At 36.1% G+C, this 27,048-nt stretch overlaps 1 protein-coding gene and 1 long non-coding RNA gene across 7 annotated transcripts in view; both read left to right on the top strand.

Annotated features, from left to right (window-relative positions):
• ATP11B (ATPase phospholipid transporting 11B (putative)) overlaps positions 1-27,048 on the top strand; it is a 149,315-nt gene that overhangs the window by 25,017 nt on the left and 97,250 nt on the right. For 5 of the 6 annotated variants that reach the window (XR_016393062.1, XR_016393061.1, XM_089910787.1 and 2 more), the window contains exons 3-10: positions 4,169-4,258; positions 5,905-5,985; positions 11,142-11,249; positions 11,435-11,563; positions 12,192-12,295; positions 20,810-20,857; positions 22,997-23,061; positions 25,571-25,652. Coding sequence is in view for 4 of the 6 variants with exons in the window: in XM_089910787.1 (XP_089766913.1) it covers positions 4,169-4,258; positions 5,905-5,985; positions 11,142-11,249; positions 11,435-11,563; positions 12,192-12,295; positions 20,810-20,857; positions 22,997-23,061; positions 25,571-25,652 (707 nt within the window). In the remaining 2 variants the exon portion in view is untranslated. Of the gene's footprint in view, positions 1-2,217; positions 2,407-4,168; positions 4,259-5,904; positions 5,986-11,141; positions 11,250-11,434; positions 11,564-12,191; positions 12,296-20,809; positions 20,858-22,996; positions 23,062-25,570; positions 25,653-27,048 lie in introns of all 6 variants that reach the window. The other variant, XM_089910788.1, reaches the window with a different exon arrangement.
• Positions 5,992-9,438, top strand: LOC149749381 (uncharacterized). Its single transcript, XR_016393068.1, has 2 exons — positions 5,992-6,425; positions 6,531-9,438. It is a non-coding gene; the product is annotated as an uncharacterized LOC149749381 (long non-coding RNA).

Raw genomic sequence — 27,048 nt, 5'->3', positions numbered from 1 at the left:
TCCAGTTTCTGTCTATATTTTGGACATGTTCCAGAATTTTAATAGTTTGTTTTAATCTAGTTTTCATAATTCTTATCTGCTAGGAGTTCACAGTCTGCCAATACTGGAAGCTGAGTGTCCTGGAGAACTTCTGAGATTAACTATCTTTATGACTTTTCATATGCAGCAGTATGAAGTTTAATGTTTTTGACCACAGTTTCAAAAATGTAGATATTTAAATAAACATTGCCCTTTTTTCACACACTTGGAGACTTTCTCATTATTCCCTTATTACTTCCTTATTATTCCACTACCACTTTTTTAAACTTCCAAACCAGATTACCTGCTATTCCATGAATTCATGTTGAACTTCCCTACCACTGTGCCTTTGCTATGATTTTGTATTGATAACTGCAGTTTTTTAAAAGTAGATTATATGTTTTTGCAGAGAATGTATATTTCATGTTTTTGACCACAATTTCAAGAATGTAGATATTTATATAGACAGTGTCTTTTTTTTTCCTGACCACAATGAGGCTGGCTTCTCACTGTTCCCTTTTTACTACCTTTCTACTCCCCTATTATTTCCCTAAACTCCTTTCAGACTGTATATCTTCTATACCACAAAGCCACGATCAACTTCCCTCCTCGCTGCCTTTGTTCATTCTGTCTTTCCTTCCTGAAATGTTTGCCCCCTATTTTCAGCCTGCTGAGTGTTCCTCTCTTAACGCCTGTGTCAAATGTGACCTCCTTCATTAAATTTTTCTTTCTAATTCTTGAATTGCCTTCCCATTGAATTCTTTGTCTATTCCTTCTTTTACTTTATCTTTGAATATAGCTATTGATATATTGTTCTTAATCTCCTCTATTTAAATTAAACTTCTTCTCTTTGTTCCTCTTATAGTGTGTCTTACACATTGTAGATGCATGATATGTCTTTAATTTGCTATAGTAACTTCCTTATCTTAAATTTAAATTTCCTTGCAATATACCCTGAGAAAACCATAATTCAAAAAGAGTCTTGTACCACAGTGTTCATTGCAGCTCTGTTTACAATAGCCAGGACATGGAAGCAACCTAAGTGTCCACTGACAGATGAATGGGTAAAGAAGATGTGGCACATATATACAGTGGAATATTACTCAGCCATAAAAAGAAACGAAATTGAGTTATTTGTAGTGAGGTGGATGGACCTAGAGTCTGTCATACAGAGTGAAGTAAGTCAGAAAGAGAAAAACAAATACCGTATGCTAACACATATATACGGAATCTAAAAAAAAAAAAGTGGTTCTGAAGAACCTAGGGACAGGACAGGAATAAAGACGCAGACGTAGAGAATGGACTTGTGGACACGGGGAGGGGGAAGGGTAAGCTGGGACGAAGTGAGAGAGTGGCATGGACATATATACTCTACCAAATGTAAAATAGATAACTAATGGGAAGGAGCCGCATAGCACATGGAGATCAGCTCTATGCTTTGTGTCCATCTAGAGGGGTGGGATAGGGAGGCTGGGAGGGAGACACAAGAGGGAGGGGATATGGGGATACATGTATATGTATAGCTGATTCACTTTGTTATACAGCAGAAACTAACACACTATTGTAAAGCAATTATACTCCAGTAAAGACGTTAAAAAAAAAAATTTCCTTGCAGAAGGTTTAATTTTATAACCATGTTTTTGTTTTCTTACTAATGTCAGACCTTAGGAGGAAAAAAAGTCAATGATAAAGTTGTATACATAGCTATAGAGAAGGTATACTTCTAGTTCATTTTTCTTGACTTATTACGTAATAATTAAAACAATTTTAAAGCATAATGAATTATTTTTCTTAGAAGTTTTTTCATGTGTCTTAATATTATTCTTCTAGAGTGCCTCCTCTATGTGTGACAGGACAAATGCAGAATTTAGACTCATTCAATCTATTAATGTTTGTATTTCAGAAAACCCGAAAACAATAATTCCTAACATTTGTAAGCTAGCTTTCTTAAGAAGTTTTTATTTATTCTCACTTTTTCCATTGTATTACTGAGCTAGCCAAAGAGAGCATCCTGAAACCAATTAATTTACTTTATTACCAACTTATATAGTTGCTCTTTTCAAGATTCTGAAAGATAAAATATATTGTCACTATTATATAGATTGATGTAAACATAGAACGTCAAGTTAATTCCTATAAAGTTTTATACATTTGATCTGGTGCTGAGGAAGTTGCATGGAAATACTATGACCCCTGTAGGGACAACTGCCTTTTTACCCCAGTGAAGATCAACTGGCAATGGTTTGACCCAGAATTACCACCTCATATGCACACATTGAGCACTGACTTCTTCTGGTTCCAGGAAGTCTCTACCTCTCTTCTCTCTAGAGCCTTGAACATAGTTCCCAATCCCAGATTCTAGAGCCACTGGTGCTACCACTACCACAGGTAAATATGTTTCAGGTATCCCAGATTAGAACTGAAAATATAATTTCACCTAAGAAAGGAAGGTGTTAGGCATTGTACTATTCTTTATATACCCTTTGGTCAAATAGGCTTTTGTGGGCTCTTCTGGGAACCTAACCGTATTTATAAAATTGTTCATATGTGAAAGGATGTTTGAGGTCTTAAAAAACTGATTAAGGGAATTCCCTGGCGGTCCAGTGGTTAGGATTCCTCTCTTACTGCCGAGGGCGCAGGTTCAATCCTAGTCAGGGAACTAAGATCCTGCAAGACACACAGCACAGCCCAAAAAAAAAAAAAAAAAAAAAAAAAAAGAAAAGGAAAAAACTGATTAAGAAGCAAATTTCTGACGTACCAAAATTCAGAAATTAGAACCGTCTTTCATTGCACCAGAGAAAATCTTGAATTGGTCAGTGGTTGAATTGACCAATGGTTATTGGTCAATAGTTGAATTGACCAATGGTAATTGGTCAATAGTTGAATTGACCAATGGTTATTGGTCAGTAGTTAAATTGACCAATGGTTATTGCCTGACATCAGGAGAGTTATCTGGAAAAAAAATTCTTTTTCCAACCATATTTATTTATTTATCTATTCTGCTAAAGTTTTGATCTCTAGCTGTGTGCTCTAGTGTAACTGCGATAGAGCAGTAAATAAAACAGTGTCTCTAGGGATCTTAGATTCTACTGAGAGAATGGACATAGGGTAAAGTAACAGTGCTGTGAAGTGTTTCCCTGTTTCATGCATAAAGTTGTGTTGTGAATAGTGAGTGGCACAAGTAAAATTTGTACGATATTACCCTGCCCCCATAATATAGCATTATAGGCTTATAAACTGATGAATAATACAACAACAGACACACAGCAGTTAATATGAGCCAGGGTCTGTTGTAAGTGCTTCATAAATATATTAGCTCGTTTAATTTTTATAACAACCCTATACAGTATGATTGTTATTATTGTCCTCATTTTATAGAGGCACAAAGTGAAGTACAAAGAGATTAGGTCCAAGGTCACTAAATGACCTTGGATTAGGATTTAGGCCACAGCAGTTTAACCCTTTACCATCTATGTTCGTAACCATTATACTCTGCTGTCTTTAAAAATTGACATTGTGACAGATTTTCATATCCTTTATGAGATTTTCTTGATGCTTATACCAGTGATCACTTACCTAAAGTAATTTTTAATCTTTTTCACATTCTAGTTTATTTTTCCATATCCCATGCTTAATGGAATAACTGAATAATTATACCATTTCCTCTGTTTCTGAATAAATAAAATATAAAATAAATAAAATATAATACAAATTTAATAAAATTTAAAATAAATTGAATCCAATGTTAGCATTTCTATCAACTCTTAATTCATCTTCAGCATTAGGTTCAGTCTTGTGTAACCAAAAACCAAAATCAGTTATTAAAATATTATTTTAGATCTGCCATCTCCAACTTCTAAAAAACTAAGAATTTAATAGCAAAATTGATGGGTTCCAGTTTATCTCATTTTTAAAAATTATACTAAAATTGCCAATAAATAGTAAAAGACAGAAAAAAAATAGAATAAAAGCCCTGAAACTCTAAAAACCAGATAGTTTTTGTAGCATTGAGAGTTACATGAATTTGTCTAAGGGCTTAGTAAATCTGATACTACTTTTCTTGTTATTATATGTATATAGTATATATTATTTTAAAATATTAACTTATTGATCTTTTTTTTTCTTTTTTTTTTCCTTTTTTTTTTTTTAGTATACTGTGTGGAATTTTGTTCCAAAAAATTTATTTGAACAATTCAGAAGAGTGGCAAACTTTTATTTTCTTATTATATTTTTGGTTCAGGTAAGCTTTATCACTTCATAAATTGTTAAGTTTATAGACATGGGTTCTAAAAATATATCTTCAGGGAAAAGTTATATTGCATTCTAAATCATTTGACTGTGGGACCATTTTTTTTTTTTTGCAGAGCTTCCCCATTGTATTCACTGAATACAATGATTTAAACAGCATCAAGATGTCTGAAAAATAGCCAGTGAATTTTAAGATTAATTGTATTTTGTTTTATCACTGATTGCTATGGTGCTGATAATCATAATCAAAGCCAAGAAAATAACATCATCCTTTCAGATGTTCTGCCTCGGACATAAATATTTTGGCTTTTAATATACAGCACATGTTTTTGGCACATTTCTGCCTATGGAACCATCTTTGTACAAAGTAAATCTTTCTTTGGCTTTTCTTTTTTTTAATTTAAATTTTACTTTTATTTAAAAATGTTTTTAATTGTAATTTTTAAGAATCCCCGTGACTATTGATTTTTCTGCAGGAGACTATTTTCTTAAGCTAAATCTATGTTCATTATAAGCTGTTTGACAGTTTCTTGATTTTCACATTGTGCTTTTTTTCCTAATGTCAAAATATCAAGAGAACAGCTTATGAAACTTGAGTATAAATCAGGATTTAAAATAAGTGTCATTTTCTTTTAAAGAGGTTATTCTTTTCTGATAATACCTTGGCAGTGTCTTCCAGTGTGGCATTGAATTTTTGTATAAACTCTGAACTTTTCTCTCCATAGAACCTGGGCTTTCAAAAGAAAAAAACTTGTGAAGTAGTCACTGTAAAGCTTGAGGAAACTTTTTTTTTAATTGCTTTGCTTCATGAACAGAAAAGGAACTTCTGATTTTTTTTCATCAATAGAACTTCATCTTGGTTTAGTTGGAAAAATGAGAAATTTATACTTACTATGTCCATGTAACATGCATTTGTGAAATTACTAGCTAAGATAAGGAATTCAGCTTGTGTGTGGAGTAGAACAAATTTAATTGGCCTACCCAGAGTAAAGGAATATTAATAAATCGTTAGACCCATGTTCTAAATAACCAAATATAATTACTACAAATATTTCTTTTCCAGCAGTTTATTGAAACCTCAGTTGTATGATTTAGATAATTGCAGCAGCATTTTGCAAGTTGTACCCTTCTGGCTCCGCTAGGTGTAACAAAATCACTTGTAGAAAGAAACCCTTTCCCTAGTCCCATTTCTTGTTCTCTCTCCCTAAGTGGTGAGTTTATGCTGGATCCCAGGGTAAAAACTGACAGACTTTACAGCGTTTCTCAGGATGGGCAAAGAAATGTGAACTGAGATTCTGAGCAGCTATAGCTCCCCTCCAAGGCAAATACCAAGGAAGACCTTAAGTACTCTGTGTTAAGAAAGCAGGGACTGAGTCCACCCTAGCAGTATTTGTGGGTATGCAATAGATTTAGGTATTCTACTAACCCCATATAAAAGCCATCAAAGTGAACTTGTGAAACTGTGAACTAAACTACACTCACTGCGTAGTCTCTCTCTCATGTTATTTTTTCATCTGGACCATGATACATGTTTTGTATAATGTTTTCAGATTTCCCAATAATTATGAGATTCTAGATGTTAATAGTGTGATGTGTACAATATAAAATATACTCTGCCTTCTCTGTTTTTTAATCCAGCTTATGATTGATACACCTACCAGTCCAATTACCAGTGGACTCCCGTTATTCTTTGTGATAACAGTAACTGCCATAAAGCAGGTATGAAATACTTTGTATTGTTATTTTTCTCCCAAGTCATTCAGAAGTTGCCTAATATTTCCACTCCAAAGTAAGATTTATTGTTGTGAAAATAATTTTCATAAGAAGAAATTTATTTGATTCTGCCTATGGTAAAATTAAACTGAATTAAGCCATCGTTATCAGGTACCTGGTGACTGATGGGATGATTACAATTGTTAAAATATGTCGTTCCTTTGATACACCTAGGGAGCATCCAAAAACAAGCATTTTATATGTACAAACCAATTCATATATGAAACAGATTAATTATTATAATCATCTTTGCAGAGTTTGGTCGTATTTAAAGGAAATACAGTTCAAAGGGGATATGTTTATAAGGAGCGGAACATGTACTTCTGGCACGAACATTTCTGAATAAGAATTATACAGTGCTTTCCTACTTTTTACAACTTCCTCTGGTGAGGTCGATTTTTATGTAAAATAGTATTCTAGGGGAAATAGCTTCCACCAGATCTTGAATTGATATTAAAATGTAGGTATATTGTGCTTCCCTGGCGGCGCAGTGGTTGGGAGTCTGCCTGCCGATGCAGGGAACGCAGGTTCGTGCCCCGGTCCAGGAAGATCCCACGTGCCACGGAGCGGCTGGGCCCGTGAGCCATGGCCGCTGAGCCTGAGCGTCCGGAGCCTGTGCTCCGCAACGGGAGAGGCCACAACAGTGAGAGGCCCGCGTACCGCTAAAAAAAAAAAAAAAAAAAAATGTAGGTATAGAAGAACAGTATTATTGGATAAACATGACAAGAAGTTTAAAAATTCCTAGAAATGTCATGTTTATATACTACCACTTCTCAAAATATCTTTGAGAAGATATTGGGCCAGAGGCTCAGTTATACAGAACTGAACCCTTCCTCCTGAAAGGGAGTTAATTTGAATTTTCTTGTGTCAGTATGATAAATATTCATTATATAAGATTTAGGGATAAGGTGGAAATTGACATGGAAACAAAATTGGAAAACATTTTATAATTCTGAGATGTAGTATATTTATTACTTACATGATATGGGTAAGGGGAGTCTGTAGATTAACAGTTGCATTATTTAGTGTGTCAGAATACCATGCTACCGTTCTAAGTTTGATTTCCCTATATTCAGTGTTCTGTTGGAGATGAGAATTCGTGTAAGTCAGTAAGCATCCACATCACTTAATGCAATTACATATTTACTTGGCTTTGTAGATGTCATTTATTTTATCAAAGTAACACACATTTGTCCCTTGGACCTCTTTTCTATATATAGTTTCCTTTTTGGTGATTTCTTCCAATCTAGTGGCTTAAGGTACCATTTATATGTTGATGGGTCTCAAATTTACATGTATCCTGAAACTATGCTCTGAACTCCAGACACACATATACAACTCTTTGTGCTTGGAAATACAACTGTTTCCACTTGGATATCTTAGGTTTTTCCTGACCTCTGTGTCACTCTCTCCTTTCCTACTCTGGTCTTTTTGCTTCATATCATTTTTGCCTACCTATGGTTCTATTGAATAAATGCTTGTTTATTAGTTTGTCTGTCGTCTTCATTTGAATGTTTCGTTCTATGAGGGCAGAGACTTTGTTTTATATTACTAGTTTATTACCAGTGACCAGAACAAGGCTGTGCACATATTTGGCCTTCAATAAATATTTGTTTGATAGGTGAATAAATGAATGAATGAATCTCTTGAATATTTTTAAGGCAATGTTAAATGTTGTAATATTTCTTGCCCTGGTTTATACTTTAATATGAATGAAGTTGTTAGATTTTTTTTTTTTTAACTTCTTCCAACTATATTTGCAAATTGTTTTCTCTTTAGTTGTGTAATGCAAGATATAGTGCTCTGGTAAATATCATAATCTTTGTCCTGTATGAGCTTAAAACGTATGAAGTAGAGAAGGTAAGACCAAATACAAAAATAATTATAGTTTAATAAGATCATAGAAAGAGCCAGTGAGCTGTAGGTATTCAGAGAAAGGGTGGAACACTTCATCTGGATAATCAAGGAAGGCTTCATGGAAGAAATATTATTAGAGATGAGACTTTGGAATATGGATAAAATGATAGTTGGTAAAGAAGGTGAGATAGAAACAAACAACTTGAGCAAAGGCTTAACTGGAAGAAAAGGCAAGACTTATTTTAGGGAATGACATATCTGACTAATGTTTGACCCTGTGTAGGAATGTACTAAAAGATAACATACTGGAAATGGATGTTGGTACTAAATTAAAGAGGCTGGAAGACTCTTTGAGAGTTGTCAGGAGGGGTTTGAACAGGATAGTGAATTAAAACAGTGTTTTGGAAAGCTTAATCTGGCAGTGACATGTAGGATGAATTATAGTTTGTGAACTTCTGTTTAAAAAGATTTTAACTGTATGCCTCCCCAACTGTTTAGAGTTGTTGCTGATATATATTTGGATTTTGGGAGACAAGTGTATCTACACAAAAGAATAATAGTAAGCAAGATATGAAAGGTAATTAGGAATGTAAGAACAACAGAGTCTGAAGAATCAAGGGAAACAACATTTTCCAGGGTAGGAAACATCAAGAAATGGTCTCTAGAGTTTTCAATTGAAAAATCAGAAATTTTGTTAGCACTTGAAATCCCTGCACTATAAAATCGCTGTGTAACTGCTAAAAACAAAACAAAACAAATTTTTAAAAAATCAAAATAAAACCCTAAGTAAATCTACTTATGACTGCTCTTGTGAAAAAGCAGTCTATTTTGTATCATAGATTGTATGTAATGATACTTTTTCATTTGTACTTGTGAGCCAAAGATTTCTAATACATTTTTGTTTTAGTTTAAATTTGTCAATGGAAGTAAATGGAATGATAACTTCAGAAAAAGATAATTTTAAAGTTATTGCTTTATTGATGTCATCTGACTATAAAAGTATGCTTTTTGACAGTTTCAGGAACGGTATTTTGACTCTCAATTAAATTTCTCTAAAATTGACATACCACATCTTAAATTGAGCCAGCATAATTTGTGTCTTAAAAATGCTTTCCCAAAAGGATTCTCCCTGAAAAGCATAGACCTTCAGAGCAATCTTTAGTATTTGTTTTATATTTTATAATGTAATAGTTTTAGGTAATAGATGCACATAGTTTTAAAAAATGGAAACAGTATAAAATAACATATAGGGACTTTCCTGGTGGTCCAGCAGTTTAGACTGTGTGCACCCAATGCAGGGGGCCTGGGTTCAGTCCTTGGTCAGGGGACTAGATCCCACATGCCACAACTAAAGATCCTGCATGCTGCAACGAAGATCCCGCATGCCGCAACTAAGACCCAGCACAGCCAAATAATTTTTTTTTTAACATCTGTATTGGAGTATAATTGCTTTACAATGGTGTGTTAGTTTCTGCTTTATAACCAAGTGAATCAGCTATACATATACATATATCCCCATATCTCATCCTTCTTGTGTCTCCCTCCCTCCCACCCTCCCTCTCCCACCCCTCTACTCTAGGTGGTCACAAAGCACCGAGCTGCTTTTTACTTTTGGTAGTGCATATATGTCCATGCCACTCTCTCACTTCGTCCCAGCTTACCCTTCCCCCTCCCTGTGTCCTCAAGTCCATTCTCTATGTCTGCGTCTTTATTCCTGTCCTCCCCCTAGGTTCTTCAGAACCTTTTTTTTTAATTTCTTTTTTTAGATTCCATATGTATGTAGCATACGGTATTTGTTTTTTTCTTCCTGACTTACTTCACTCTGTATGGCAGACTCTAGGTCCATCCACCTCACTACCAATAACTCAATTTCATTTTTTATGGTTGAGTAATAATATTCCATTGTATGTATGTATGTGCCACACCTTCTTTATCCATTCATCCGTCAATGGACACTTAGGTTGCTTCCATGTCCTGGCTATTGTAAACCAAATAAATAAATAAATTAATTAAATAACATATAGTAAAAGTCTCTTATGCTCCTATCCCTTAGTCTCCTAGTTCTCCTCCCCTGAGGGAGCCATTATTTGTACATTAGTCCAGGTATCTATACAAAGTGTTCACATTAGTAAGCATATATTTTTCACAAATGATAGCATAGACTACAACACATTCTGTACCTTACTTTTATCACTTAATGTTACTTCTTAGATATCATTCCACTGTCTATACTTGTGCTATACCTCTGAGTGCTTGAATTTTCTCTAAAATAGCATAAGTCTTCTCCAGTGGATAAAGCTCCACGCTCCCAATGCAGGGGCCCTGGGTTTGATCCCTGGTCAGGGAACTAGATCCCACATGCATGCCGCAACTAAGGAGCTAGTGAGCCACAACTAAGGAGCCCACAAGCCACAACTAAGGAGCCCTCCTGCCACAACTAAGACTCAGTGCAAGCAAATAAAAAATAAATATTTTTTAAAAATTACCACTCTTTAACATTTAATCAAAGGATTCTTTGTGAAATGCTTATGTTTCCTCTTTTTTATATAAATTTATTTATTTATTTATTTATTTTTATCTGCATGGGGTCTTCGTTGCTGTGCGCAGGCTTTCTCTAGTTGCGGCGAGCGGGGGCTACTCTTCGTTGCAGTGTGTGGGTTTCTCATTGAGGTGACTTCTCTTGTTGCAGAGCACAGGCTCTAGGTGCACAGGCTTCAGCAGTTGTGGCTCATGGGCTCAGTAGTTGTGGCTCACAGGCTCTAGAGCGCAGGCTCAGTAGTTGTGGCACACGGGCTTAGTTGCTCCACGGCATGTGGGATCTTCCCAGACCAGGGCTTGAACCCGTGTCCCCTGCATTGGCAGGCAGATTCTTAACCACTGCACCACCAGGGGAGTCCCTAAATTTCAGAACTTTTTGAAGACACAGGGATAGAAGAAATCTGGTAATGAGAAAGTGAACGGTGAAAAAAAGGCCCATTAAGGTGACATAGAAGGAGCCTCCTGTAAGGAAACTGAGGAGGAGTAATTAGAGAGATAGTATGAAAACCAGGAACATGTATGTGATGAAAACCAAGAGAAAAGAGTGTTTCTAGTAGTGATGAATGTCAAATACCTGAGTCAGGTAGCCTAACGTAATTCTAATGAATGATATCTTTGAGGGAAATTTTTATGTTTCTTTTTCTCATTTGATAAAAAGTATCTTCTAATACTAAGAGGGGCATTTTTTACTCTTTTGATGTTTACAGGGATATGAAGATTGGTTAAGACATAACTCAGATAATGAAGTAAATGGAGCTCCTGTTTATGTTGTTCGAAGTGGTGGCCTTGTAAAAACTAGATCAAAAAACATTCGGGTATGCACTTAGTAAATAATAGAAATCAATAATATTTTGAAATCACAAATTCTCTGATTGTTTTAGTTAAAAGTCTGCTTTCCTACATGAAAATATTATGATAGACCACTTGTTTAGAACTCACTAAAATTAAGTTTTTGCCTTTTAAAATCTGTATATCCACTTTTCCCCAAAATTCTTCATAGGTGGGTGATATTGTTCGAGTAGCCAAAGATGAAATTTTCCCTGCAGATTTGGTGCTTCTGTCCTCAGATCGACTTGATGGTTCTTGTCATGTTACAACTGCTAGCTTGGATGGAGAAACTAACCTGAAGGTTTGTACATGCTTATGTTTGAGTGTCGCTCTTGGTGAACAAAATGTCTTTGGATTATAGTAATATTTTCCTTTGGTTAAGGTAATAAAGTTTGACCTGATAAAGGAGAAATGTTTTAAATTACTGAAACTTTTTAAAAGTTAAGTTTTTTTTTTAAAGAAATAATGTTATTATACATTTACTTCAAGGGGAGCCTCACATAATTTAGTCAAGTTTAAGAAAAGCGAAAAGTGTTTTTAGGAAAAAAATAATCTTCTAATACATTGGTGCTTTTTTAGATAACGGGACACATTTACATTTTTCTCAATATTCTAAGTATTAATACAATCAAGGATTTTATTTGATACACTTTTTTCCCCCTATTAAATTTTTTATAATAAACTTAGAGCAGTAATGATTGTTAACACAGACTTAATTTCCTGGTATGCAAATGTCCTCTGTAGACAGGTAATCACAGTAGCTCCTTTTACTACTTGTTATTTTACATTCTTCTTTCTCTTCTGCCATCTAGCTAAGTGATCTCAGCTACAGAATGCTGTAATTTCATATGTAAAAGAGGTTTGAAATAAATGTTATCTAAAGTCCCATGTAGATCTCGAAACTGCGATTTAATTTTTCTGTTTTTCAGACCCATGTGGCAGTTCCAGAAACAGCAGTATTACAGACAGTTGCCAATTTGGACACTCTTATAGCTGTGATAGAATGTCAGCAACCAGAAGCAGACTTGTACAGGTATGGTGTGATAATCACCATGCTCATTTTAAGTTCTGTTTACAGATTTCATTTTTACAATGATAAACGTGCACTGAGATAGTTAGCTAATTGACATTATTGGGGGGAGCAAGGTGGGAGATCAGTTAAAGGGGAAAAAAGCTAAAAGCAGAATTTGCCAGAATTCTAAGCCAAAGTATTCATTCAAAAGCCATGCTTTTATTCACGTGTTCTTTCCTATTACCTTCTACTTTGGTATGAATTGGCTTTATAACAATAGCAATAAACTTTATAACTATAGTAGTAGTTACAACAGAAATAAGATTATTTCCTTAGAAGAAAATAATCTAATGGTGTGTGTGTGTGCGTGCGTGTGTATATATGTGCTCCATGAAGGCAAGGGCCATGTCTTTATGTTCAATAGGAACTAACTCCTTTTAACATTACAATTTACTAAATATTAATACAGTGTAAGTCATCTTTCAGTGAGTGCTGTGCTAATTATTGTGATCTATGGAATGGAAACAACTTTTTATTATTAAAGACTTCCATGAGAAACTACTCATTTTTACTCAATAACCGGTGATAGAATATAAATTATAACCACATTGTAAAAATTACCCTCAGCTTCTTGTCATATTCTCCATCTCCATTTGTTGGTTGAAATGTTTTAAAATCTTATCACTAGTCATTGGATTTTTCAGATGTCTTACATATCTTTATTCTGGATCCATATATTTATAATGGAGTTTTCTCTATGTGATATTATAAAAATCTTGCATTTTCATCAAAGTCAAATATGGATACAATATGGAGTTTTCCAATTAACTGTAAAAATTTGGAGTTCTATGCTTTAAGAGCATTTAAATTATAAGATAGATTTAACTGTGAAGAATTTAGTACTTTAAGAGTTCTCTATTGCTGTTATTTCCAAGTCTCAGACAAGGGTGAATTATTAAAAGATTAGTATTAAAAACTAGAAAATGATGCAGCATTAAGAAAGCATAAGATTAATATGAGATCAAATGTAACTAATGCTTTGGTGGGTGGTTTTACATTACTTGGAAAATGGGGAGAAAGTTTAAAAATATTTTTTTTAAATAAGAAATAATTCACTGTTGAATATAAGGTATTCCTCTTTATTTTCTCTTTTCCTCTTCCTTACTGAAAGTATATGGGTTTTTTTAAATACAAATGTAATGACTACAGAAGACTTTTGTAATAGAAAAATAACTCATAATTAATTATGCCACTACTTTAAAATTTTTATTGCTGTTTTTATTCATTCATTCAACAAATTATTGTTGAGCACCTTTGTGCTCATTATGATAAGTGATAAATAAGATTAATAAGCACAGTTTCCATCCTTGAGGAACTCACAGCTGTAAAGATATTTTATATATCTCTGACTGTATTTTTTCAGTTTACTGTACTATACTATATGCTATTTATAAGGGAAATATTGATGTTTAAAATTTTTAATGTCCAAGTAGGAGGAATGCTTAAATGGCTTTATGGTATAGATGTAAGATGAATTAGGTAGGTAATAAAAATGATGCTTTCAAAGAATTTAATGACATAGCAACATACTGAAATACAATGTTGAATAAAATGTTATAGAGCTGTAGTCTCATATGATCCCAATTATATAAAAAGAAATATGTATGTATGTGTATTTGATAGGTAGTTAAGTAGTTAGATAGAAAAAATAAATAGGTATAGAGAGAAAGAAAAACCTAGAGGAATTACATGTCAGAATGTTAGTATTTATTTCTTGGTGGCACGATTTCAGCTGCTTTTTAATCACCTTTTTTGTTCTCGATATTTTCTAATATTTCTTGAAAGAATATGATTGCCTTTGTGGTTTTTTTAAAGTATTTTCCATCTTACTACACAGTATTCGTAATGATCTTTTTTAATGGCTGCATAATAGTCTAAGTAAACGTACTAGAACCTAACGGTTCCCCAGTCATTCCATACTTAACTCTTCCATTGTTTTGCTATTAGAAATATTGCATGACACCTTATTACATGTAAGTTCACCAACTCAGAATCCAGTAGTTAGATAGTTCATCATTCCCTCCTCTTTGATACAACTTGTTCACTTGGCTTCCAAGACATCTCCCTCTCTTGATTTTCCTCTTACTTCAGTAGTCCCTCCTTCTCAATCTCTTTGGCTGATTTCTCCTCTTCTCTGACTTCTTGATGTTAGAGTGCCCCAGGACTATCCTCAGTCCTCTTCCCTCCTCTACCTATACCTTTCACCATCTGAACTCACTCTTTGTGATCTCATCCTGGCTGATGGCTTTCAAAACCATCTATATGCTGATGACTCCAAATTTATATCTTAATCCCAGATTTCTTCCCTAGTCTTCAGATTCTTATATCCAACTTCCTGTTCCACAATTCCACTTGGATATTTAGTAAAAAATATCAAATTAATCACGTTGAAAACTGAATTCCTGATCTTTCCTCCAGAAGTTTTTATGCTAACGGCCTTTCCCATTTCAGCTGATGACAGTCCATCTTTTCAGTTGTTCCGGCCAGAAACCCTGGAGTCAGCCATGACTCCTTCATCCCCTCTCTGCTCACCTCTTCTCACCTCCTCTGCCACATCTCATCCCAATCCATCAGAATATCTTATTGGTTTACCTTCAAAACACATCCAAAACCTGACCATCTTTCACCCCCTTCTCTGCTACTAAATTGATCCAAACCAGCATTATCTTCTGCTTGGATTACTGCTATCAAAGGCTTCCTTACTGGTTTTTCTGCTTTTACTCTTCTTTCCCTTGCAGTCAGTCTGTTCTCACAAAAGCAGCCAGAGTCATCCTTTTTAAATGTGAGTCAGATCATGGCATTCCTCTGCCCAAACCTTACAATGGCTTTTCTGTCTCACTCATATCTTTATAATGATCTTACTGATTGCCTCCATCCCCAGCTGATCTCTGATCTAATTTTTGACCCTTCTCCCTCTTGCCTCACCCTCCAGCTACACTGGCCTCCTTATTTTCCCTTGAAAATGCCATATCCACTTCTACCTTTTCACTAGCTGTTCTTTATCTAACTCCTTTACCACCTTCTAGTCTTCGCTTAAAATCACCTCTTCAGTGAGGCCTACTTTGACTATTTAATACTGTGACTTAATCCTTCTTACCCTCTCCTGCTTTTTTTTAATAGCACATAATACCTTCTAGTATACTATGTAATGTACTTATTTATTATGTTTGTTGCTTATTATCTCCTTCTCCAACTAAATTATAAATTCAAGGACAGACATCTTTGTGTGTTTTGTTCACTGATGTATCCCAAGCACCTAGAACAGATCTGGCATATAGGAGGCCTTACTACATGTTTGTTGACAGTTGAAAAGAATAAATATCTTTATGGACTTAATTTTATGCACTTAAGTTTTTCCTTTTATTGAATTCTGTGATATATGCAACTAAGATTTGTGTGTGTTACAATTCACTTAACTATTGAATTGAAATACCTAGAACAGAATAGACACTCAATAAATATCTGTTGAATGAGTAAATGAATGATAAGAGTTCCACAGTATTACTTAATCAAAGGATTTGAGAACATTTTTATTGCCCATTTATTCATCATATATTGAGTGCCTCCAATAACTGAGGCATAGTGCTAGATACTGGGAATGCAGCAGTAAGGAAACAGTGATAGCTCCTGACTCCTAGAGTTAATAATCTAATACTAGATTATTCCCTAAGAACAGACAGACCTGCAAAAGTGGAATTATTAGATTAAAACCCTAATCGAATTTGGCCTTTATTAAACCTACTGACACGTTACTTTCCAAAAACATTGGATTAATTTTTATTGCTATGAGCTAAGTATAAGTTTATGAGGCTTATTATTGTTTCAAAATGTTACAAGTATGAAGGTTTGTTTTTCGTGTTTTTTACAATTTATTTATTTATTTTTGGCTGCGTTGGGGCTTCGTTGCTGTGCGCGGGCTTTCTCTAGTTGCAGTGAGTGCGGGCTGCTCTTCGTTGCAGTGTGTGGGCTTCTCATTACGATGGCTTCTCTTGTTGCAAAGCACAGGCCGTAGGTGCACAGGCTTCAGTAGTTGTGGCACACAGGCTCAGTAGTTGTGGCGCACAGGCTTAGTTGCTCTGCAGCATGTGGGATCTTCCCAGACCAGGGCTCAAACCCGTGTCCCCTGCATTGGCAGGCAGATTCTTAACCACTGTGCCACCAGGGAAGTCCCTAGTATTAAGTATTATAGTTTTAAAATTTTTGCTGATTTTGTAGATAATAGTTTTATAGTTTTAAAACTAGTTTTAATTTATTGTTTTACTAAAAAGGCTGAGCAGGGAGTTCCCCGGCAGTCCAGCGGTTAGGACTCGGCGCTTTCACTCCCGGGGTCTGAGTTCAGTCGCTGGTTGGGGAACTAAGATCCTGCAAGCCATGCAGCACGGCCAAGAAAAAAAAGGAAGGAAAGAAAAAAAAGAAAGGCTGAACATTTTTCTGTGTTTATTAATTTTTCTCCTTTGAATATTGTCAGTTCCTTCCCAGTTACCTATTAGTTAACAGTGGTTACATTATTTCCCTTTTTATTTGTCTTTAAATAAATTTATTTATTTACTTACTTAATTTTGGCTGTATTGGGTCTTTGTTGCTGCACACGGGCTTTTCTCTAGTTGCGGCGAGCGAGGGCTATTCTTCGTTGTGGTGCACGGGCTTCTCATTGCGGTGGCTTCTCTTGTTGCAGAGCACGGGCTCTAGGTGCACGGGCTTCAGTAGTTGTGGCTGGTGGGCTCTAGAGCGCACTCTCAGTAGTTGTGGCCCACAGGCTCTAGAGCGTAGGCTCAGTAGTTGTGGTGCACGGGTAGTTGTGGTGCACGGGCTTAGTTGCTCTGCCGCATATGGAATCTTCCCGGACCAGGGCTCAAACCCTTGTCCCCTGCATTGGCAAGTGGATTCTTAACCACTGCGCCACCAGGGAAGTCCACATTATTTCCTTTTAGAAAACTCTAACAGCTTATTGAGGAGAGGCTAGAGTACGGTTAAGAAATTATCTCTGCCCAACCACTGGAAGAAATAAAAACTAGGAGAGTCTTCTGTTTAGGTACAGCCTCTAGCAGGTGCCTATTTCACAGTATTCTCCATAGTCTCTTTCCTTGGCTTCTTTGCCCTTTTTGTTCTTTCTTTTTAATTCTTTCTATTCTCTTTATTTTTTGTAGACTCCAACTCATCAGTTCTACTTCTAGGAATTTTTCCTAACAAAATAATGATATTCTGCTTTTAGAAATATATCTTGGGCTTCCCTGGTTGTGCAATGGTTGAGAGTCCGCCTGCTGATGCAGGGGACATGGGTTCGTGCCCCAGTCTGGGAAGATCCCACATGCCGCGGAGCGGCTAGGCCTGTGAGCCATGGCCGCTGAGCCTGTGTGTCCAGATCCTGTGCTCCGCAACGGGAGAGGCCACAACAGTGAGAGGCCCACATACTGCAAAAAAGAAATATATCTTAATGCAAATGTGAAAAGATATGTACACTGGCTTGTTTGGGGCTGTATTGTTTAGACTATCCATTAAGTTGGGAAAAAACCTAAGCTTCTGTCAGTAGTGAATTACTTAAATAAATTATGCAGTGACCCCAAAATACAATGCTATGTGTGGCCATTAAAAGTAATGATGTGGATCTGTTTTTTTGTTTTTTTTTTTTTTGCGGTACACGGGCCTCTCACTGTTGTGGCCTCTCCTGTTGCGGAGCGCAGGCTCAGCGGCCATGGCTCACGGGCCTAACCGCTCCGCGGCATGTGGGGTCTTCCCGGACCAGGGCACGAACCCGTGTCCCCTGCATCGGCAGGCGGACTCTCAACCACTGCGCCACCAGGGAAGCCCTGAATCTGTATTTTTCACAGGACATGTTAAGTGGGGAGAAAATATTACCAACAGTATTTATGATATGATCCCATTTTTGTTTTTAAGATACATACATATTTATATGTGCATGGAAAAAGAGCCTGGAAAACATACCTCAAAATATTAATAATGTTTTATTTGAGTAGTGGGGTTACTGATGATTGTTGTTCCCTTTTTGTCGTCTTTTTACATCGTCTGAATCATTTTATAAAGTATGTGTATTTGAGTGTATTCAGTCTTTATAATCAGTAAAGAATAATAAAGCTCTTTTCCATTTTGAAACAAATCATAGTGTGGGTTTGGAGAAAGGGCTATGGAAAGTGCAGAATGAGCTAATCCAGCATGGTACTGGCATGAACAAATACAAGAAGTGCTTTAGAATCAAGGATAACGGGACAGATAAAATGAAGGAGAACAGGTCTCTTGTTGCCATTTGGCTCAGGAAAATCGAAAGACTGACCACACATTATCTCTGAACAGGGCCTAGGAGTCACCAGCTGAATTGGCTCTTTGAATCTAAATCCAAAGTTTGAGGCTCAAACCAGAGCTACATAAAATTCCGTTAAGTGGAGATAATTAAAAAGCAGGACTTCCCTGGCGGTCCAGTGGTTAAGACTCCATGCTTTCACTGCAGGGGGCATGGGTTCAATCCCTGGTTGGGGAACTAAGATCCCGCATGCCACGCGGCACAGCAAAAAAAAAAAAAAAAAAAAAAAGCAGTGCTTCTCCCTGATACAGGAGGCTGAAGGAATAAGAAGTAAGAGATTAGCGAGAAATAATGAATCCAAAGTCTACAAGGGGTAAAGCATCTGTAACCTGGAAACAGGAGGGATAACAGGGGACATTTGGAAAGTCATGCTTAATACTTCTTTGCATAGTTAAATGAGTAACATGAGGCTCTGCCCAGAATTTGCTTCAACTCAGAATTTACCTCTCACTATTATAGAAAGTAATTTTTCACTTGAGTTGACTTTGTGCTATGGAGCTGTTTTGGTAGTGGAAATTGGAACTAAAAGGCCAGGCTATGAAAATTCATTATAACAACAGGCCACTTACTCTAAATTTCAGGAAACCAAAAGTTAAAGAAGCTCTGGAGGTCACTAATAGTTTTTTTACTTACTACTCTACCCTCCGCACATAATTCACACATAGTAGTTGCTCAGTGAATATTTGTTGGATAAATGAGTGCATGAATACGTATGTGAATGAGTGAATGAATGATTCTGGTTACCGGAGTCTTTATTTAGTAAACTGTGATAAAAATGTATGAGCATTCATTGTTGGCTAAATAATATATGCATCTCTGTGTAGCAATTATAAAGTCTCATCATGACCAAACTGATAATCATAATAATATATTACATTTGCATTGCCATTTTGAAAACATTTTTTCATTCATTAGTTTGCTTATAGCTGGAGTAGAGATGGCAAGAATATATATATATATTTTTTAAAGACAATACTTTCTTGTCACCATTTGGAACACCTGGCGCCCCCAGTCTGCTCTTAATCACCAGAATACTTAATTTATAGTCAAATGTCAAGTCATCTTTGAGCCTGTGTCCTTATCCCCAGCCAGGAGCCTGTGTCCTCTATCCCCAGGCCCAACATATTCCTTGAGTGTCAGAGTTGTGGGTAACTGCATAAAAGCTACAGTATCCCACCTTAGAAGGGCGCAGAGATGGGACGGAGAGGGGAGAGTGGCAAGTTGAAGAAAGCCATAGGCAAAGTCCAATCAGTAGTCATTAGAGGGCAAGAAAAGCCCAGGATGTCAATTATCACAGGGGAAAGGAAATGTTGAGTACAAAATCTGAAGGAGAATGAAGGGTGGGAGAGGCCTGAGCCCAGAGGCAGTCTTGATCCAGAAGAGGTCAGCCTGAGTCAGGAACCCTGGAGGCTGTGAAGCAAAGGGCAGTGGATTAGGGGACTCAGACATCACAGAAGAGTTGGACAAGCTGGTACCCATTGGAGAAGGTGACAACACTGCGCATGACATGTAGCAGCAGCAGGAACAGAGTGAGGTTTCTCTAATGCATGGGCCCAAAGACTTTAAGTAGCAAGTTGACGTGGGTCATGTACAGAACGCTGCCAGCAGCCCCATGTAGACATAGTACAGGATCCCCAAGTCTAGATGCAGGCCAAGAATTGGGCAGAAGTCTTGGGTACCAAAAAGGTCGTGTTGCCAAAGTTGGTGAAATAGACCATGAGGAGAAGTAGTGTGAGGCAGCTGTGGGCAGCAGCAGCAGCTTATAGCGCCAGTGCAGATTCAGTACATCATCTGCGAAGCCCAGGAAGGTTATGCAGCAGATGGCAAGGAGCACACTGCGTAGTGAGGGAAGGCTTTACACTGCTCCTCCACAAAACAGTTCAGGAACGGGAAAGGGGTGACGCAGAAGAGGATGATAAGGCAAACAGCACCACTGATCGCTCCCTGGGACTCTAAGAATATTAATTTTTTAAAGCTTAATGACTGATTTACCTTTGTAATTTCTAACATGAATATTGGACCATTCATATAAGCAAAAGGTTGGTTTTGTTTCATATCTAAGAATAGTGCCAGAACTGTCTTAAAATTTTCCACCCATTGATGTCATAAGTAATGTATCATTCATTAGTTTTTTTGTAACATAGTGAATTCTTTGATAGATTCATGGGACGAATGATAATAACTCAACAAATGGAAGAAATTGTAAGGTAAGAATAAATTTGTATTATCCAATCGCTTTTAAGTGAGAATTGCTTGGGGGAGGGACTAAAATCAAGTTAAAGGGAGATTAGATAAGTAAGCAGCATATCATGGGAAAGGGTTAATTTAAAAACGTTTAGCATTTCATCTTCTAGTAATTTCTAGCAGCAGCGGATGAGATGAGGATGAAGCAAATGCCAGGAAATGACATCAAAAACATTTAGTAAGATTATTTGTGTACTCGTTATTTGTTTGTCTGATATATTGGGTCGTAACATAAAGGAATCATAGTGGTCCCTATCCAGATCCTTACACATCTAAACGTACCACCACATCAGTCTCTAATACAAAAAATGTCTTATGTAATGTTTAACAAATAAAAATATTATGGTCTTCTTCACTTCAAGATCATTCCTTACAAACTAGAGTATTTATTGGCCAGTAACTTCTTATATACTCTTCTGATTGGTTATTTGGTTGGTTGGTTTTGATTTGTTTTCCCTCAATATTCAGGTTAATTTCTGGTACCTACATGAAAGGCTTTGGGTCATTTCAAAGATTTTCTGATAGGGTGAGATTACATTGTTACTCATGACCACAAAGCTGAATTTAGAAAAAACCTTGGAATCAGCCCTTGAACTTCTAGTTAACTTAGCACTCCACCTCTTTTCTGGAGACGTTCAGTTTATACTGACTGCGTGAAATAAGTCACTGACAAAGAGTTGAGAATTTTTAAAAATGAAATCCTCAAGACAAGCTACCAAAAATATGCATCAGCATGGATTCACACTTTTAATAAAAGTCAACACAGGAGCACGTTCAATAAACTGTAACAAGGTCTTTTTAAGTGTAGGACCCCTGCTGAATAACAGTGACTGGGTTTTATTTTGATTTCTACAGTGACATATTGGGATGCATGTGTGGATACGTGGTATGGATTGCATTAAGATATTGTGGCTGGTAAAGGAAAAGATCAATTATGTTACCTTAGCAGGTAGAATGGTTTTAAAAAAAAAGAGAGCCATGTTCTTTGCTAAAGCAACCAGAGTGAACTGATGAATTATCTTTTAATTTGAAGCTTTCTATCATTATATCCCAATTTTATATGCCAACATGAGCTCAAAGTTTTTCTATTCATTGCTGGAACCAAAACCAAGTAGAAAAGAGCTATAATATGGCTCCTGAATAATTGATTTTGGAATATCCATTCAGGGTGCTCCAGATACGACTATATAATAAAACCATACTTGTTAACCATAGCCCAAACACCTGGCCCCCCCTCCACTGTGTTCATTGGATTATTTTTTTAAAGTGTTTAGGTTTGCAGACCTCTTTAGAATTGGTTCAGATTCTGTTTGATTTGGATAACTGTGTATGTATATTTCAGAAAAGCCTTATGATAAGGAATATCAACAAAATCAAGGCTTTTTTACTTATCCATACCAGAGTCTTATCATTTGCTATCACTAAGAAAATACAATTTTCCTTTCTAGTTATTTCTTCTCGTTTTATATCTCCTTTATGGAGAGAAATTCAAACAGCAAGAAGACCTGTGCTCCAAGAAGTATGCAATGCAAGTAGTCAAGTTGTAGTGTTGATCTTGCCTAGAAAAAGTACTAACTCACTTACTATGTTATCTTCTATAACCTAGTATAATTTTAATTGTGCAGAACTCATGCAGTTATATACAAATCATACTACAATTTATGTTTATTTTGCATTTTATTCTTCACACAACCTGTTTACACTGCATTTTAATTCTGTATTTTCCCTTTGAAAAATGTTAATTGATTTTGCTCAAAATTTTATCTTCTGTAAAACATTTTAAAATCATTGCTTAATTTTTGGTTTTGTTGAGTTTTATGTTTAAACTTCGGAAACAAGTGGCTTTGTGATTTTATCTACAGGCATAGTCTTATTTCTGAGCCATTGATCTTAAAATGACTGAAATGCTAAGGCAGATATTTGTTGTTATGGTAACTAGCAGCATGATTGACCTCGACAGCTTTACAGTAGCAGAGATTTTGGTTTTATATGAAAGCATTGTTATAAGTATAGCTGAAGTACCTTCTGTCTGCTAAAGATGCCATTTTAAAATTTAATTGAAATTTTAATATATTCAATGATTTTGGTTATTTTTTCCCTAGACCTCTGGGGCCAGAGAGTCTCTTGCTTCGCGGAGCCAGATTAAAAAACACAAAAGAAATTTTTGGTTTGTATATATTGAAATTTTAAATTATAGATTCGTTTTGATGCTTTATATGAAGTATTTTTAAAAGCACAGTATTTGTGGTCTTTTGGTTAGATAATGTATTGTCTATGATAATTTTCTTTCAAAGATTGTATTAATATAATTTTGTGTTATATTTTTTGTTAATTACTATTTTTGAGTAATATAGAACCTTGCTCTTATATTTTCTTCGTGAATACTCCATGCTAAGATAATTCTGGCACTTCTGTTAATGGTGTTGAGAACTATATACTCTGACACCTTGGTGCAGTAAACCACTTGTATAAAATTCCATTATGATTATTCTTAGATTGGATTGTTAAAACTGCTGACTCATTTGTTCATCCATTTATTCATTCAATGAATTCTTATTGATCTGTGACTATATAACAGATACTGTTGGAACATACACTGACTGGATCAAAAGGATGAATAAATAGTGCTCTTGCATTGTCGAGCTAAACTAATTCATTATGCTCTGAGTCAACTCTAGGTAAATTGTGAAGTCAGTGATAACCTGTAGCTGTCAACTGGCTCCTCGCCTTTCAGGAATGGCCTGTCATATTCTGGCCAGCTTGTGTTATTCACTGAATATTTACAGCTTTTGAGCTCTTCTTCTTCAGCCTCTTCTTTCCTGTTAACTGTACTGTATCTTATCTCTCAGTATTAGGCTCTCTGATAAAGAATTCCATATATTTTTAAAAAAGGAATATAACTAGTATGGCAAAAATGTGGAGAGACTGGAACCCTCATACATTGCTGGTGGGAGTGTAGAATGTTGCAGCTGCTGTGGAAAATAGTTTGGCAATTCCTCAATAAGTTAAACATAGAATTACTGTATCACTCAGCAATTCTGCTTCTAGCTATATACCCTAAAGAATTGAAGAAGACAGGTGCTCAAACAAAGGCTTGTATGAGAATGTTCATAGCAGCACTGTTCACAATAGCCAAAGGGTAGAAACTGCCCAAATGTCTACCAACTAATGAATGGATAAACAAAGTGTAGGATATCCAAGTAATGAAATATTATTCATCCATAAGAAATGAAGTACTGATACATGCTACAACATATATAAACTTTGAAAACATTATGCTGAGTGAACGAAGTCAAACACAAAAGGCCACATATTGTATGATTTCATTTATACTTAAAATACCCAAAACAGGCAGATTCATAGAGACAGAAAGTAGATCAGTGGTTCCCAGCATCTGGGGAGTGGAGGGGAATTGGGAATGATTGTTTAATGGGTACAGGGTTTTTTTGGCGGGGGGGCGGGTGATGAAATATTCTCAACTTGGATAGGATGGTTGCACAGCATTGTGAATGTAACTAAGTGCCACTGAATTGTATTAAAAAGGCAAACTGTATGTTATGTGTATTTTACCACAATTTTAAAAAGGGGACCATAGTAAAGTTTTAATGGCAGAAGCCAGAGAAAACCTCCAGGGCTTTTAGGCCCTCTCGTGTAATGCTGTATTTTAATACCTCTCTAGCAGTAACACCTTTCACACTCTTAAAATTTAGGAAACGTGTATTTGAATGCCTTTAAATGGGTCTGCTATTGTTTTCCTCAGCATCACCTCTCTGTGTTGTACCATTTCGTCTCATTTCTCACATTTCTATAATTTTGGTGCCCTTTATCATTTGAGTTGTAATCCCTGCCTTGGAAGGATAATTCCAATAGTGAAAATTCCAGTTATTGATCGTCTTTCCGTTTCTAGGCATTTTGCTAATCTGTCACACAACTCTCATACCAGTTTTATTAGGTATTTTTCCCATTTAAAGATGGGGAAATTGAGACTCAGAAAGATTAGATAACTTACTCAAGGTCACAGAACTAATAAGTGGCAGAGCTAGCTTGCTTCAAACCAAGCTCTAACTCCAGAGTTTTTTAATAAGACTGGTCTTACCCCAGTTTTAGTCCCCTTATTACTGTCATTCTCATCTCAGTCATTCACGTACGCACATATTTTTAAAATAGCACTTTCCTTGTGTTTATTTCATTTACTCTGACATTCCATATTATCTTTCCAGTGCTTATGAGATTATGTCTAGACTCCAGATTCTGGCATTCAAGGTCTTTCAAACTGACGCCAATCCATTGTTACAGCCTAACAGAAAGAGCTTTTCTATTTCTCTTTGTTAACACTGTTTGCTCTGTCTATAATGGCCTTCCCTGCCTTCTTTATCTTTCCGAATTCTTTCCTCCATCAATTCCAACTCAAATAATACCTCTTTCATTCAGATATCCCAGTTATAATTCAGGAACAGAACCCACATGCCTTCCTCATTCAACCGGTTGAATGACTGGAATTTCCCAAAATTGCACTTGGAAAGCCTTTTAAAAAAAACTCCAGAAAGACTTAAAGGAAAGCCAAATTCTGACAACTCTCAGATGATACAGTTTCTTAGATTTTCTTTCGTGCTAGTGAGTACCTTTCTTTTGTGAAACATGGTAGAGGTTTATCTTAAGACTGTTTTGTTTTGCAGGTGTTGCTGTGTATACTGGAATGGAAACTAAGATGGCATTAAATTACAAGAGCAAATCACAGAAACGATCTGCAGTAGAAAAGTAAGAAAACTATTTTCATTTATTTACACATAAATAGGACTTTTTAAAAATTAATTTATTTTCTTGCACTGGGTCTTAGTTGAAGCAGGCAGGTCCTTAGTTGTCGCTTGAGGGCTCTTAGTTGCAACATGTGAACTCTTAGTTGTGGCATGCATGTGGGATCTAGTTCCCTGACCAGGGATCAAACCCCAGGCCCCCTGCATTGGGAGCGCAGAGTCTTAACCACTGAGCCACCATGGAAGTCCCAGTATGACTATTGCTATGTATATTATTCTATATGTATAAAATATGTATATAAAAATATATATTTCAAGTCAACAAACGACGGTATCCTTGAAGATAGGGATGGTTTCTCATTTTTATTTAATTTTAATTTATTGAAATATAGTTGACGTAAAATATTATGTTAGTTTCAGGTGTAGTACATAGTGATTTGACATTTGCATACATTATGAAATGTTGACCACAGTAAGTCTAGTAATTGTCTGGCCCCATACAAAGTTATTGCAATAATATTGACCATATTCTTTATGCTATATATTACATTCTCATGGCTTACTTATTTTATAACCCAAGGTTTATACCTCTTAACCCCTTTCACCTATTTTACCCATCCCCCCAATACCAGCAAGCAACCACCTATTTGTATCTATGAGTCTGTTTTCATTTTGTTTTGTTTTTTAATTTTTAAAATTTTTATTTATTTATTTTTTTGATGCGGACCATTTTTGAAAGTCTTTATTGAATTCGTTACAATGTTGCTTCTGTTTTATGTTTTTGGATTTTTTAAGGCATGTGGGATCTTAGCGTCCCAACCAGGGACTGTGTGTGTGTTCTTAGCTCCCTGACCAGGGATCGAACCCACACCCCCTGCATTGGAAAGCAGAGTCTTAACCACTGGACCACCAGGGAAGCCCCTGTTTTGTTTTTCTAGATTCCACATATAAGTGAGATCATAGGGTATTTGTCTTTTTCTGTCTGACTTAGCATAATAACCTCTAGATTCATCCATGTTGTCACAGATGGCAAGATTTCAATTTTTTTTCCCCCCAAAGAAAAGACTTTTGGGAGTCTCCCTGCCTAATGGGAGACTTAGGCAGGTTTATTGGCTGAGGGGAAGTACCAACATAGAGGGTGTACCAGTGAGCTACTGCCACCAAGTTGCTGCATCATAAACTGTCATACAGCTCATTCACTTCCATTCATTGTCACAGATGAGTGGATTGGCTGAGGGTCAGCTGAGCTCTGCCGGGAGGAGCTGGGATGACTCAGCGTTGCCTCTCATGTCTCTCTTCTTCCTGGGACACGCTAATGCAGAAATGTGCTCTTCTTTTTTTTTTTTTTTTTTAAATTATTTATTTATTTATTTTTGGCTGCATTGGGTCTTCGTTGCTGT

This window comes from Delphinapterus leucas, chromosome 4 (assembly GCF_059928025.1).
Source record: "Delphinapterus leucas isolate spDelLeu-1000000601 "Yukka" chromosome 4, BTC_Dleu_Yukka2, whole genome shotgun sequence".
NCBI lineage: Eukaryota > Metazoa > Chordata > Mammalia > Artiodactyla > Monodontidae > Delphinapterus > Delphinapterus leucas.
The sequence above is the reverse complement of the archived record's forward strand: the minus strand, read 5'-3'. Positions and strand labels throughout refer to the sequence as shown.